Source organism: Psittacula echo (genome assembly GCF_963264785.1).
Source record: "Psittacula echo genome assembly, chromosome: 3".
Lineage (NCBI taxonomy): Eukaryota > Metazoa > Chordata > Aves > Psittaciformes > Psittacidae > Psittacula > Psittacula echo.
In genome coordinates this window covers 5,775,585-5,789,706 of record NC_137736.1, presented here as the reverse complement: position 1 = coordinate 5,789,706, position 14,122 = coordinate 5,775,585, and the positions used below count along the sequence as shown (strand labels likewise).

The 14,122-nt window shown below is 36.6% G+C and overlaps 1 protein-coding gene across 1 annotated transcript; it reads right to left on the bottom strand.

Moving 5' to 3' along the window:
• Positions 1 to 949: 949 nt before the first annotated feature.
• Positions 950 to 13,541, bottom strand: ARL6 (ARF like GTPase 6; the record flags this gene model as incomplete). Its single annotated transcript, XM_080613284.1, has 6 exons — positions 950 to 1,456; positions 2,952 to 3,081; positions 6,870 to 6,964; positions 9,655 to 9,723; positions 10,898 to 10,959; positions 13,419 to 13,541. The coding sequence occupies 6 exons, from the start codon at positions 13,539 to 13,541 to the stop codon at positions 1,150 to 1,152; spliced, it is 786 nt and encodes a 261-aa protein (XP_080469410.1). The 3' UTR covers positions 950 to 1,149.
• Positions 13,542 to 14,122: the final 581 nt, after the last annotated feature.

Here is a 14,122-nt window from a genome sequence, read left to right as displayed (position 1 = left end):
TAAGTGCCACACTGCACATGCTTAGGCAACAATACGGTTTAAACCCAACCCCTTTTAAGCTGTCGAGGACACTGAGCTGAGGAGTTAAAGGAAACTTTTAGATAAAGCCCATCCATGAAGAATTTCAGCTCAGAAAATTAAGTTTAACAATCCATGAGAAGTGAATAGCTATGAAGAGCTATGTGAGGGACAGCAGAATCATCTGCTTACTGTGCTTAAAAGTCTACATATGCAACTTGAATGTTTTCTGACAAAATATTCAGACAAGCATTTAAGATCCTTTTAAGTAGCTTGAAGCTACATACAAACCCATCAACTTAAAATCGGGATTGAAACTTCGAAGGTTCCTCAAAGATAAGCATAGCCTTTGAAAAATCATGGGAATGTATTACAAAGTCAGAACTATGCCTGAAATGAGGAAAAAGGCATGATTTGGAATCTTCCTCTATGATAATAGGATATACAGTGAAGGAAACTCAGTGGTAAGATTCTAGTTGCCCACCACAGAACACTTTTAGACGGTGGAGAATGGATCTTCTGTAGGGCAGTAAATCTCTTTATAAAGCCTATTTTTGGTCCCTTCCTCTGAAAACTGGACCAAATGTTTTTTGTAGTCTGTAATAACACAGTAAAAATAAACCACTTCTTTCTAATTAGCCGTGAGGATGCTAAGTACAAAGGGCTGTCTGGTATCAACAGATAAATGGAGATATGTTAAATCACGGACAATGCTGGATATTGTTTAGCTGCATATTGAAGGAAGTGAGTTTAGTGGCACTGACTCTGGAACATCGCTGACATCTAGCGGCTGCCACAGCACAGGACAGGCCAGTACAGAGAAACTTCCTTGCAGATTCAGATTATACTGCACTACCTAGTACACACACAATGTAAGCAACGAAAATTAGGCAGCTAACATTAGGATGAGTCTACCAAAACAATACCACACTTCACTATTCTATGCATTTAGCAGTATACGGGAGGACTAAAGGGACCAGACCCTTACCAACATGCAACCAGAAGGATATACAGCATCCATACCAAGTTTGTTATTAAAAACTTGTAATACATCCTCTAGGCTGGGTCTGGTATTTTCTATGTAGTTATGAGTGTCTGCATATTCTGTGATAGTTGTAATGTAAGCTGTTCTTATTTTGGCACTAGATTAAAAGTACATGCTTTTGTCAGAGAAACAGACAAATTGTATGTTAACATTGTGTATGTTAAGGAGGTAAATGAAAGGCAAATATGAGATGGAGCATCAGTACTCACTGTGTAATTTGATCTGACAGCAGAAATGGACAGAAAGAAAACAAAGGAAATAATAAAGAAAAAAACCCTTACAAAATGAAAAAGCTTAACAGAATGAAAGCTGAGCAAGAGAATTACATAGGATATACCTTGGAGCCAGTCTACACCTTCTTGTAATCCTTCCCCTTTAAGAGCATCACTGGCACTGAAAGAAAAAAAAATCAAATTATGAAAACATTGCAAAACCACCGGTTTTAGTGCAGTCATCACTATACTTGTAATTTGCAGGACTGCAAAATAGCATCAAATGCAGTTAAGTTTTCTTCACGTGGAGAAGGCTGCTTCTCAACCAATGTATTCTAGAGTACCCTCCAGATAAATATGGAAACACCATTTCAAGATGTGATCTATTTTAATTTCAGTTTCAAGGCAGATGAATTATTCCTAGAACATGAAGGGTTCTGGAAGAGGTCCCACACAAGGCATCCACCTTGTTTTGCAGCACCTCCATTTAGGTAACTCCCTGCTCAGATTACGCTATAAAAAATGTTTACTACCTACAATAACAGCAATGAATCATACAATCATAGAATCATTTAGGTTGGAAATGACTTTTAAGATCATCGAGTCAAAGCATCTTCCCATGCAGTTCCTATGCACAGCGAGGATGCTGGAATACAGGGAGAAGAAAGTATAGTACACTTCGATGTAACAGCAATCCTAGGAGTGTCAGTTAATACATACAATATTAAGCTATACCAAGAAGAGTATAAATCTACCTCTTGAATCACAAGGTCATAACTGTGCTTCTTCAGCTTATGAAAACTAGCACAGCAGTGAACCTGAACTGTTACTGTGGTTAGTTATAAGATTACCTGCCAAAGATCTTCAGAATTCATCAGGGAAATTTCTGAGACAAAAAGCAGTGACCCCAAAACAATGCACAGGTAATCAAGTTAATATTAAAAAGGGCCTAAATGAAAACTGTAGTTTTCAGCAGCATTTAGCTGCTGATTTCACTTCTAATTATAGTATCTGGGGACTTTGATAAGACAAAAACCTAACTTCCGTAAAACACTTCTGATAAAAGGGGTTTATTTCTTCCTTGTGAACACTGGCACAAAATCCCTCTATTGACACGAAAGCTTACATCCTTCAGAAAGAAAAGACAGTAGCTCCTACAACTAAAAATCCCTCAAACATGACACAGTACAAAGAGTGTGGTGTCCCTCTGAGTTCATATGAGAACAGTTTACTAAATGGCCTTTCAACAGTAGTTTACTAAAGCATCTGCAGAGCTAAATAACATCTCTAAAGGTTTAATTGTTGATATTCTGAAAGCTGCAAGCAGCACTGATAATAAAAACACTGATACTCAATTTCCCAGCAAAAAATAATAGCAGCTATTCTTCAGATAAGAACACTGCTTTCTGATTCCAATAGAATTTCTCCATTTCATTATTTGGGCAACAGTTCTATTTTGAAAATTTATCAAGTCACAGTCAACATGAATACATCATGTGTTTAAAACAAGTTTCATAGCAAGCATTTTAATATTACTACTGTTTCCACATGTGGCAACACAGCAGTTTATCCAGTCAATGCAATTTATGTTATATGATACTGAGTGGCATGGTACAGCTGAAACATGAATGTAAAAAGTAATACCAATAAAAGGGTAAAAAAAAAGGGAAATTTACCAGATATGCCAGGGCTTGTCTTTGATGTTTTCTAATGACAATAACTGAGATACTTTCACAGATGACATTGCATCCCTGAGGTCCATCTTGTTAGCAAAGAAGAGAATAGGCAGTCGACGGTGCTTTATATCTAGACATGAGCAGAAATAGAACTAGCATGGCATTATGCAACACTTGTTAATCTCTACATGTAATAAGCTACAAACAGTACAGGAAGATATTTGCTCACCTGTAACTGCAATTCTCTGATGGTTGTATCCTACCAAGTTGAATACTGTTGGGTCACATGGCCTCTGAAGCATGCTTCAAGAATGCTCACAAACTTTCTTGGAGTCTTTGGGATCTTCTACCCCCGTTCCCCCTACCTTATACTTACATTTACAGCTGTAGGTATAAATTGCTGGTGAAGCTGAGGAACAGGAGATCAAACAACTGCCTACAAATATTACACATCTCTGCTTGGTGAGGACTGGATGTGCAAAATGGGCAGAAAAATGATTTGTGTTCATTTATAACCTCACAACAATAGTTGCAGGTAGTCTGAATTATCCTTTTGCATCCTGAAGAGCATCCATGACTTCATGAAATTAATAAGATAGGAAAACATGCACATGTCTGGACATCCCTTATCCTAGCTTCACTTGAAGAACTTACTTTTCAGAAGCTCTTCTCAGCTAGCACTGAGAACTACAGACCAAACCAAGTCCACAGGCAATATCTGGCATACACATTCAAAAGCATAAGCTTCATTGATTACCATGAAAGACTAGACAGTCATTGGAAGGAGACAAAGTATACCATCTTCAAATTGACAGATGCAAAACTGCCAGCACCAACACTAACTGTAGGAATTTTTCCCATTATTCAAACAAAGGAAGAATTACAGGATTAGAAAAATCTAGAAAATCTAGATTTGAGTCTATCAATCAATTCTTAAAGGGAAAATAACACTCCCCAGCCCCCCAAAAACTGTTATACAAGCTCCTTTTTAAATAGTAAAAAGAAAAGGTTATTTCACATAGGAACAAGCTAAGGATTTATTTAAGAACTTCAACCATAAGCCAGCTGTCCCTGCTGGGGGAGTGGTGGGACATGACATGACGGGACAACATAAAAACCCAACAAAACAAAACCCTGACAAACTGTCAACACTGATGTAGTTTGGCCTTCTTAATTATGGTTTTTTCAACCCCCTACTGAACCTTTCCATAAAAATCAGTGCAGATAACACTGTCTACCCAGACACAGAGATCAGAAATGCTGACCAAAGCGCTCACAATTTTCACAACTATTTACCCTATCTGGAGCTATTTTATCTTCTGATATCATCTAGCACAAAAGCCAGACCTCAAAATACAGCACAGAGTATCATTAAATCTCTGTTTTAATTCCATAGTTGAACAGTTTTTGTTCAACTGATTAAAACTTCTGCATTAATCTATCATATCATTAAATGAACCCTAGTACCCACAAGTTGCAGGTTATAGCTAAACTAAAATGACAGAAATTAGCTGACATCACATATACAAATAGCCAGGTTAATCTAGGAACCTTTAGGGTTTTTTAAAGCAATTAAAAATTAAAAATGTACACTCAAAAATGTACACTTAAAGATGTTTGCTAAAGTGGCGGCCACAGAGATTGACATTATGTCCTACCTTATCACACTGTTTCTTACTATACAGTATTCCCTCACTCCTTTTTATACTTATTAATGGAAAGTAAAATTTTCTACTTGCAAGCAGCTACAAGTTAACACATCAAAAAAAATCCCCCACACTAGATTAGATATGTGTGATGTATAATTTTATACAAAGAATTTCAAATTTTCAGAAGTGTCAGTTTGCTTTAGAAGCATGTGCTGGATGGAGGTCAAGTGACCCAAGAGCCAGTATCTAAAATAAGTAATCTACAGTCTACCATCTCCAAGTAAAACAAGTAATCTACATCTCCCATCTACAGACTCCACGCTGAAGAATGGAGTTTGATATAAAAATAACAGTGATCACCAAACAAACCGTTACTTGTAAAGGGCATTGTAACTTATGTAAGTAAAAATAATACCTAGTTCTGATTTACAAAACAGTCCCAGCCATTATGCCCATTAATGCTTCACAGTACACATTCCCTTTCACCTGACAACCTCAGGCAACGTCTGGCAAAAAGAGAGGGAACTGTTTTTCTGAAGGATTGCTAAGATTTTCACACAGGAACTGAATCAAGCTTGTTACCCTGCATCCATGTAAACCTTAAGTAAACATGTAAATGTCACCCACTCCAAGAGGTTCAGAGAGGCAGAAGCATAGACTGGGAGAAAGTAGGCTATGTAGGAAGCTGAACAGTAATACAAATAAAAATGTAGGTATAGTAACCCAGTTATATATTGATTTAGTTAACAGCTCATTTTATCAAGCATTACTACTAGAAGAACTTTTTCTTCTTCTTGGTTCTCTTAGGTGTAACCTATTGAAATTAGAAATGATAATAACACTTGCTGCATTTGAGCTGAGCTGCTCCAAGGCAGAAATACACAACTACCCTTTCCTGGTTCTAGGTAATATACTAGGTGGCCATAGCCACAATGTTTCAGAACTAAAAGACATAAACACATCAGCAACTGAACTGCGCTGACCTGGTAGATCAGCATTAAGAACCTCTTAATGCCTAAATAAAAAGCCCCGCCTAAGCCTGCATCTCCTCAGTCTTAACATTTTCACTCTTTTGCCTTCTAATAAACCAGTAACTTATTGCAGCACTCTCAACCTCCCACGCTTGGTCCTATGCGGCTTCTATTTTACCAACAGGACCACCTTTTACTACCGTGCTTAATACCTGTTTTGGTACAAAGCTCCCTGGCCTCTATCTAATCCACCTGCAGCCTTTGGATGAACTCATCCTCCCCTTTCACCTTTGTAAGTCTGTCTTTTCAGTGTCTGCACTTGAAATGACCCATACCCTTGAACATGAAATTAAGAGGGCCCAGTCAGCTCTCACACACGCCTCCGTTACAGCATCTTTGTTGATGAACTAGTGCGTTACATGCAGTCTTCATGGAAAATAACAATCATGGTAATATAACTGCCCCTACCACATACTAATTTTCTTGGTTATAAATGCAAGTCAGCTTCTCCTCTCTTACTTTCAGCATGGTAGCCCCAGAAGTTAAGGCTCTACCAGCTTAATAAATAAATAAGGAATTACAGGCTTACTTAAGTTTTAAATTTCCTATATGTAGTTTTATAATCTCGTTAGAGCAACTACCTAAAGTGCTGAAAGTCAAATCTGCATACTGCTTACAAAAACCATTCCAGTAATGTTTGCTATAGAGGAGGACAGAGAAGCAAAGAACTGACTAATCTCAGAACTTGATTTAAAAAGTGTAGCTTCATGTAAAAAAACAAACCAAATCCCTAAACCCACTCCCCTGTTCATATCTCCTATCTTCTTCCATCCCATGTATCCTTTTACAGGCAATTGACACTGGCTGGTATAATTACCTCTCCTTATTTCTGGCTAAAGTATAATAATAGTTTAAAAAGATAATGAAGATAAAAAAAAGAAAATAAAAGTTACATTATAAGAATTAGCTTTCTTCATGAAAACTCCAGACAGAGAGATACTTTTTTGTATGTGTTGATCATCACATACAGGCTTTTCAGCTTCCAAAGGGTAAAAGTCTATTCTTCCTCTAAACAATGCAACTCTTGAGCTACACTGATTAATAAGAGACCAATCCAACCCAGGGTAGCCAACTGAAGTAGGATCAATTTGTAAATGTGAACTTATTGAAGGCTATTCTAGTATTTGTGATGACTAAAATATTTGCATATTACTCAGAATACAGAATGTGTCAGAAAAGGGCTTTTCTTAAGACAACATAATAAATACGGAAACAGAAGAGGAAAAAAGCCTCCTCACCTGGATGATTCAGAAGGGCGTCAAGTTCTTCCTTGGCCACAACCATTCTTAATTTGTCACTGCTATCAATGACAAAAATAATGGCTTGGCCTTCTCTGCATAACATAAAAAAAGCAAAGAGGCAAATTATAGGTTCTCTTAAACTGATTAAGCAAAGGCTTCAGAAGAAACACCAAAAAACCCCAAACCTGAGTTTTTTCCCCCCCTGTGAATTTTGTTGGTATTTACCATAAACATTTGAATCCAGCCTTATTTCCGAAATTCAATCTTTTGGCAACCTGCTTAATATTTTGCGACACGAGGTTTTAGCCAAGTAACTCAAAAAAGGTTGAGTCTATACAGACCCTTCAGAAGAGCTTCATTTCACTTCTGAGGTTGAAAAAATGACCTCTGAAAATGTAATCCACCGCTATTCTGATAGTGTAGTCAGACACAGGAAATCTAAAGACGGGTTTTTTGTAGAAATTCTTCATTTCTTGCACTATTTAAGTTCACTACACTAAGTTTAGTGAAAGAAAGGTTAATTACCTTTCTAGGAAAAAAGCATGTGTCCATACCTGTTTAACAACAAGGCACATGCAGATTAATGTAACTTACAAAAGTCTGCAAGAACAGGATCTTTTTTTTCTTTAAATAATGGGTAAAAACTTCCAACTATTTCTAATCATCAAGACATCTTGGTGCCAACATGACCATAGCTTAGCAGTCAGCTCCTAAACACCATGTCATAGAATCACAGAATGGTTTGGGTTGGAAAGGAACTTAAAGATCACCTACTTCCAACCCTGCTGTCACAGGCAGAGATACCTTCCACTAGACCAGGTTGCTCAAAGCCGTGTCCAGCCTGGCCTTGAACACTGCCAGGGATGGGGCAGCCACAACTTCTTTTGGGCAACCTGTTCCAGGGTCTCACCACCTTCATAGTGAAGAACTTCTTCCTAATATCTAACCTAAATCTACCCTCTTTCAGTTTAAAACAATTTCCCCTTGACTATTCAACTCATTATTTCAGAGTACATATGATATTTTATGACTTGATGTTCCATTTATTGTAACTTATCTGAAAGCAAAATAAAGACTAATTCAGATGAACAGTTATAAACACCCACAAAAATATTTCTAAATCACATTTTAATGTAATATTCATTTCTCCTTATATTTCCCTGAGAGACAACTACACATACATTATTTACACTCCCTCCCTTCCTCCCTTCCCCCCCATCTATCTTTGTATTTTGATACAAGACAGACCTAGACCTACTGAAAACCAGAAATAACTTGACGAACCTAAGATTGTATGAGAAGGTCCATTCTTTCCTGGAGTACAGAAGAACTCTGACACCAAGTAAAGCTTTTGCGTATTAGCTGAAAACGCCTAAGTAATATTTATGAGCATACAGTATTTTTTCTAGAGGAATCAGAGTCCTGGCATGTATTTACTACCAAAAAATAACTTCACAAACAAGTAATGGTAATGGGGACAAAACATTAGTTACATATATTTAAGACAAATGTACTTTGAGGACATCTTATAAGATAGCGTCAAGCCAAATAGAAGAAAAGGCCAAGCTGCAAGTACTTCAAAGCAACTACTTAAGACTCTTGATCAGATTTGATTGCCATTTTGCAATACTTGCAAAATTAGATTTGGCTTAACTTTACAAACTGAACAACATATTTTTAGTTTCATATTATTCATAGAAGTGAATCTTAAATATGTGCCCACTGCAGTAGATCACAAACAGGTGCATACAAGTGCACATTTCACTGTCAGCATTACCTAAGAAACTTTCTTACTGTTAAGATGAAAAAAACCTGTTTATGCCACAGAAAGGAAAAGTTACTGCATTAAATACAGGAATCAGGAAAAAATTGCTATGAAGCACCTGGGTGGCATTTTGAGAGCAGCCTAAGGGCATCCGTTACTGAAAACCAAAAGATTTGGAAGACATACATCTAACACTTTTGAACAATGAAGATCTCCTACCCACACAGGAAGTTTTCAACTTGCTAACACATACTTTGCACAGAAAGGAGATGAAGTTTTAAGCCTCAATTAAAGAATACTTTAAGCTCTATCACATTAAATATTAATATTTAATCTATATTGTCATTTTCAGAATTTCTCCATTCTATTTCACCCAGGTATTTCTGTATGGCTTACTACTGTTCACCTTATTTAGACCACCATCAATATTAGAGAATAACAATGAGACAACATAAATAAAGATTCAAACTTCATGAGAAGCCAGTAAAACAGAACATGGTGTCTATTATCACATGGAAATACCTTAGTGTTATAAAATACAGTGAATATCCTACTTAATAACTAACATGTAAGAATACTTGGTCAAGTTATTAGCTACATGTACCTCATTCTCTAAGGCTAGCTTCCCACACCTCTAAAATTCTCAGCCTTCAGCCAAAACCTTTTGGGTCTTAGGTCACCAACCTACAGAAGAACAGAAAAACTGGAAACCTAACTCACCTTGGTGCTTTCTTACAGGAGTGATTTTCAACATTTAAATCCCATCTCTACTATGGGATCATCAGCCAATATTTGAGTCAAGAAGATGTCCCCAGAATGATGCTGATTAACAGCACATAACAATTATCATTTTTTTAGAACAGAAAGTTTTATTTATCCAGAATGACCTTCTGTTAAACACCACACATAAGTCTTCTCTGAATCATTTCTAACCACTAGATATCATCCTGCTGTTTAAATAACATACAACACCACCTAATATGAACACCAATGCTTTAAAATAAATTATAAGCTTACTTGTAGTAATGTTCCCATAGATTTCTGTATCTCCCTTGACCTGACATATCAAACACTGTGAAAGACAAACTGCAAAAAAGACAAAAAAAAAGTGTATGAGGCAAAGAACAAAACTCAAAGCCAAACTATTTTCTTTGTTACCCTGGCAGAAAAAACCCACAGATCAACTTGTATCCTGATCAACTGAGAAAGATTCCCAAATGAACTCTGGTTACTCTATCTGCTTTCCAAATATCCTACCCAGTTTTGTGGTCATGTTACAGAAATATTTCACAACGGAAAATATGCTTGTTTACTCTCTGAATAAAAGAACTAAAACGATTATGAGAAGTTACATCAAACACAAAATAAGATCCCATTCAGCCTCTGTTTTTTTTATCATGTCAGTATCCATCATGCTACATGGTGTATTTGCAGTTCATCTGTCCTACTACAGGATCAGAACAAAGGAAAGCAATATTAATTGATTTATGTAGCCAAACCCCAAACCTGTCTGATGCGCTTTACTAAGACAGAATATAGTTGTTGAGCCTTCTATAAAAATATGAACCCTATCTGTCCCACACATCAGCCCAAGGAATAAACAGTTTTCTTGCAGATCTCTCATCCAGTTGGGCATGCTACTTGGTTTGAAGAGTTACTGCACCCATTAAAAATACACTGTTAAGGCTACAGAAAATAAAATAATAGCTAATGTTACCTCCTTGAAGTATCTTTGTCTCACTACATTCCTTTTCTAAATCTTAGCTTTCATTCAACTAATGATTTCTTCCTCCTTTTCCTGACCTTTGCCCCTGCATTCTTTCTATCGCTAACGCTGTAGCCACCATTTTTCATTTAATGAGATTAAACTACAATCCCTTCAGACTCCCTCCAGTGAGAGTGCTTAATGAAATATAGGTTACCATCTGAGCAACTGTCTCTCCCCAAGACTGTAACAATGCCCTATTCTGAAATTGTTAACAGACAGAAATCAGATGCTTATACAAACTACTGCAAAAACTTTGTTTTTTTAACACACACATACTTTTATAGCAGCACAAAACATAGAATATATTCTAGCACTGTCAGTCCCGAATCATGATTCTGACTCCTGGGTACTACAGCGTTTCACCAAATGGCATGTAATGTTATTGTAGCACCATACATTGTACTCGGTTACATCCCACTAGAAGAGCTAATTAAGTCCAACTATTGCTTATTAATTACTACTCCTAAATGGAGAAAATGAAAGAACTACTACCTTGAAGTCTTGAATTTCTCTATATTGAATCCTACTGTTGGAACGATGTCCTGAGTTTGAGCCTTTAAAGGAAAGAAAGTAGAAGTTTTATGACCAAGTTGAAAAATGCAAATATTTAAATATATTTGAAACATGAATACATTACAGAACTATTTTTCCCCCAGCTGTGCAATACAAAGCCTTTCTACAAATCTAGATCCTTTATATTAAAAAAGTTCCCTGAAAAGTACTGTAATTCAAACTCAAGGTTTTGTCTTTTCTAGGAAATACAGTGAATGCTATCGGACAAGAGCACTGAAAACATTTGAACATCAAGAATGAGATTCTACCCTTTACATTAGCCTGTGTGCACGCATATATGGGGATATTACCTGTGAAATAAATAGAAAATAGGCTAACATGGAAGTTATCAGCTTGAAGATTATGAGGTCAAAGTTAACAATATTTGTGCAGTCTGGAAACCACAATGTCAACCCAAACAAGTCTGCACAACACCCCAAGCCTCTTACATAAAAGAGGCTATAATTCTATCAAGATATTAGATTGGCCGCACTCACAGCTTCTGTCCACAGGCTGGAGGAGTTTATTTGACATTGGGAATTATACAGCAGACGTTCTAAAATGGCTTAACTATAGATGAATTCAAACTATTACAGCACTGGAAGAAATCACCAATTACCATAATTATGGCCAAACCGTAAAGCATTATTAAGAGATCTGTCTGATAACCAGGTTTACTGCTGAGCTAGCAGAAAAGCCCATCAGTTAAGCTGGAACAACGGAGTAACTCTTTTAAGAAGCATCAATACTGAGTCGGGAGACAGGTAACTTTTCTTATATTATAGAGCTACCTGAAAAAGTGACATGCAATCCTTCTTCAGGCTTTCTAGAGCCCCTTATTAAACATGCTATCTATAAGCAGTTGACTTTTTGCATATGACTGAAGCAAACTTAGCTTGTTCACCTGCAGCTTCCTTATGAAATAGGCGTTTCACCATTGTAAACAGTTTAGTCAAAAGTTCCTGTTCCCAAGGAAAACTTTTGTGCAGACTAGAAGAAATGTTATTTCTTTAACATTTATTTCAAATTTATTTATTAGGCCCTGGAGAAACACCTGTATTTGCCAGACACCTAACATATTGCTCCCAAGGCAAAGTAGCAGTTCTTGTTAAGAAGACCAGGTTGATCCAGAGCTCAAAATCATCTGTCCATTGAACTTACTAATAATAATCAATTTAATCAAGTCTGATCAAATGACATTTGTTGCACATTACAGAATTTGTCATGTCTTGCAAGGACAGGACTCACACAAGCTGTATGCAAAACTACATTCCTAAAGCATCACATTAAATTAAAACATTCAGAAGTAAATTTTCATTACATGATTTACAGCAAAGCAAACAAATTCTGTTTATTCTACTTGTGTAATTCCCTTGGGACCTTCTCTAATAAATATTATTGTAATAAATCTTAAAGTCTGTATTCAGCTCTAGTTAGGAATCCTTTACTGCTTAAGACACAACATAAAACCCCTGCTACAACAAAGGTCTCAAAAATTACACAAATATATGGTCTGCCTGGTGCAAATCGTACATTTCCCCCAAATGACTGGCAGCAGATAACAAATAGTTTGTAGTCTTTGTTTATAAAACTCTTTAATTTTCAGTGGAAGAATAATTGCCAGGAATGCAAAAATAGCACTCTTTACTATGGTACATTTTTTAATCAATTTCCAGTGGTACTCTTCAGGAAAAGGCCAATGGAAACTAAAAAAACAAACACTGTGTCCTGATGTAAACAGCAAAAAATCACGGTTTCCTAGATGCATAATCACCAAGATGCACAAGCCTCCGGCTTTGAACATGCCCACCAAAATTAATCTCTCTATTCCATAAACATACTTAGAAACAAGGTAATCCTACTTTCAACTTTGCTCAGAATACTGTTCACTTTTAGTGGCCTGAGGCACTTTTCACTGGACGAATGGACTGCAAGTATACATGCTACTTATTTTGAAAGCTATTCTGCTTTAAAAACGCTGAAGTCACAAATAAGTGTGCATCTGCACATTTATTATTTATTATAGACTTATTATTTCTCAGGTAGATATTAAAATAAACATGATAAATGTAGACAAGCTGTTACACAACTGTATTAATCACAAATGTTCAACACATCACTAGTAACTGCAATCCTACAGCAATTGTTTAAGTGACCTAAGAAAACTGTTTCAGATCCTGATTTCAGCCATCATAAACCCTTCCTTATTTAGTGATCTTAGAAAAAACATGCCATATTAACAATGTTTTTTGGGAAATGTATTCATGATATGGACGTGGATGCTTACATTTAGTTTTAAGTAGTTAGAAATCCTTAAAATGTATTTGTTCCACTGTACTAAATCAAAAAGCTCTTCACATCTTTCCAAGGTCATATTTAGTATAACAGCATGCAAAACCAATTTAAGCAAACATCAACTCTGCAGTAAAAACAGCAACAGTGAACTAAGTAGGTTACTTACATTTGAAGGTTTAAGTTTATTTATGATCGTCGTTTTGCCGCTATTGTCCAAGCCAAGGCACAAAACGTGAACCTCCTTTTTCTTCAGCCCTAGCCATCCTGCTAGCTTGTCAAACAATCCCATATTTCTGGCTCAAATACACAGGGATCACCTGTTGTTCAGAAAATCAGAGAAGGAAATAGCTGTTGGAAAACCATAACATGCACAGCTGTGCCAGCACAGTAGGTGGGCATGTGGCTAAGCAGTCCTTAAACTTTTTAAAGGACAGAGTGAATAAGACACTACACAAACACTGTCACAGCAGGTTTGCTTGGTATACTAAGCAAATGGAGTGTAAGCTGATTATAGTGAAGAGGCCTGATACAAAAGTAGATTGGCCGTTTATAGCCCTGTCTATATAATACAATGTCCTTGATTCACTGGGTAGAAATATTGCTATGATGCTGAGCAGTCCAAATAGGAGCACAACGGCAACTCCTCCTTGCCTTCTACCAAACTGAAAACAAAGGAAGACCGCTGCATTTTACTTCAAACTATCAGTAGTCCAGTCATTCATCATAATTTAGACAACACAGCAAAACAGTGTTTCCCTTCTTAACACCTGCTACATCATTTACTGAACCCGGAAGTAAATCAAGTACCTTCTGTCAGTTCAATTCAAACTCTAATTGTAACAGGCTTTGCTGATATTAACATGTATAAAT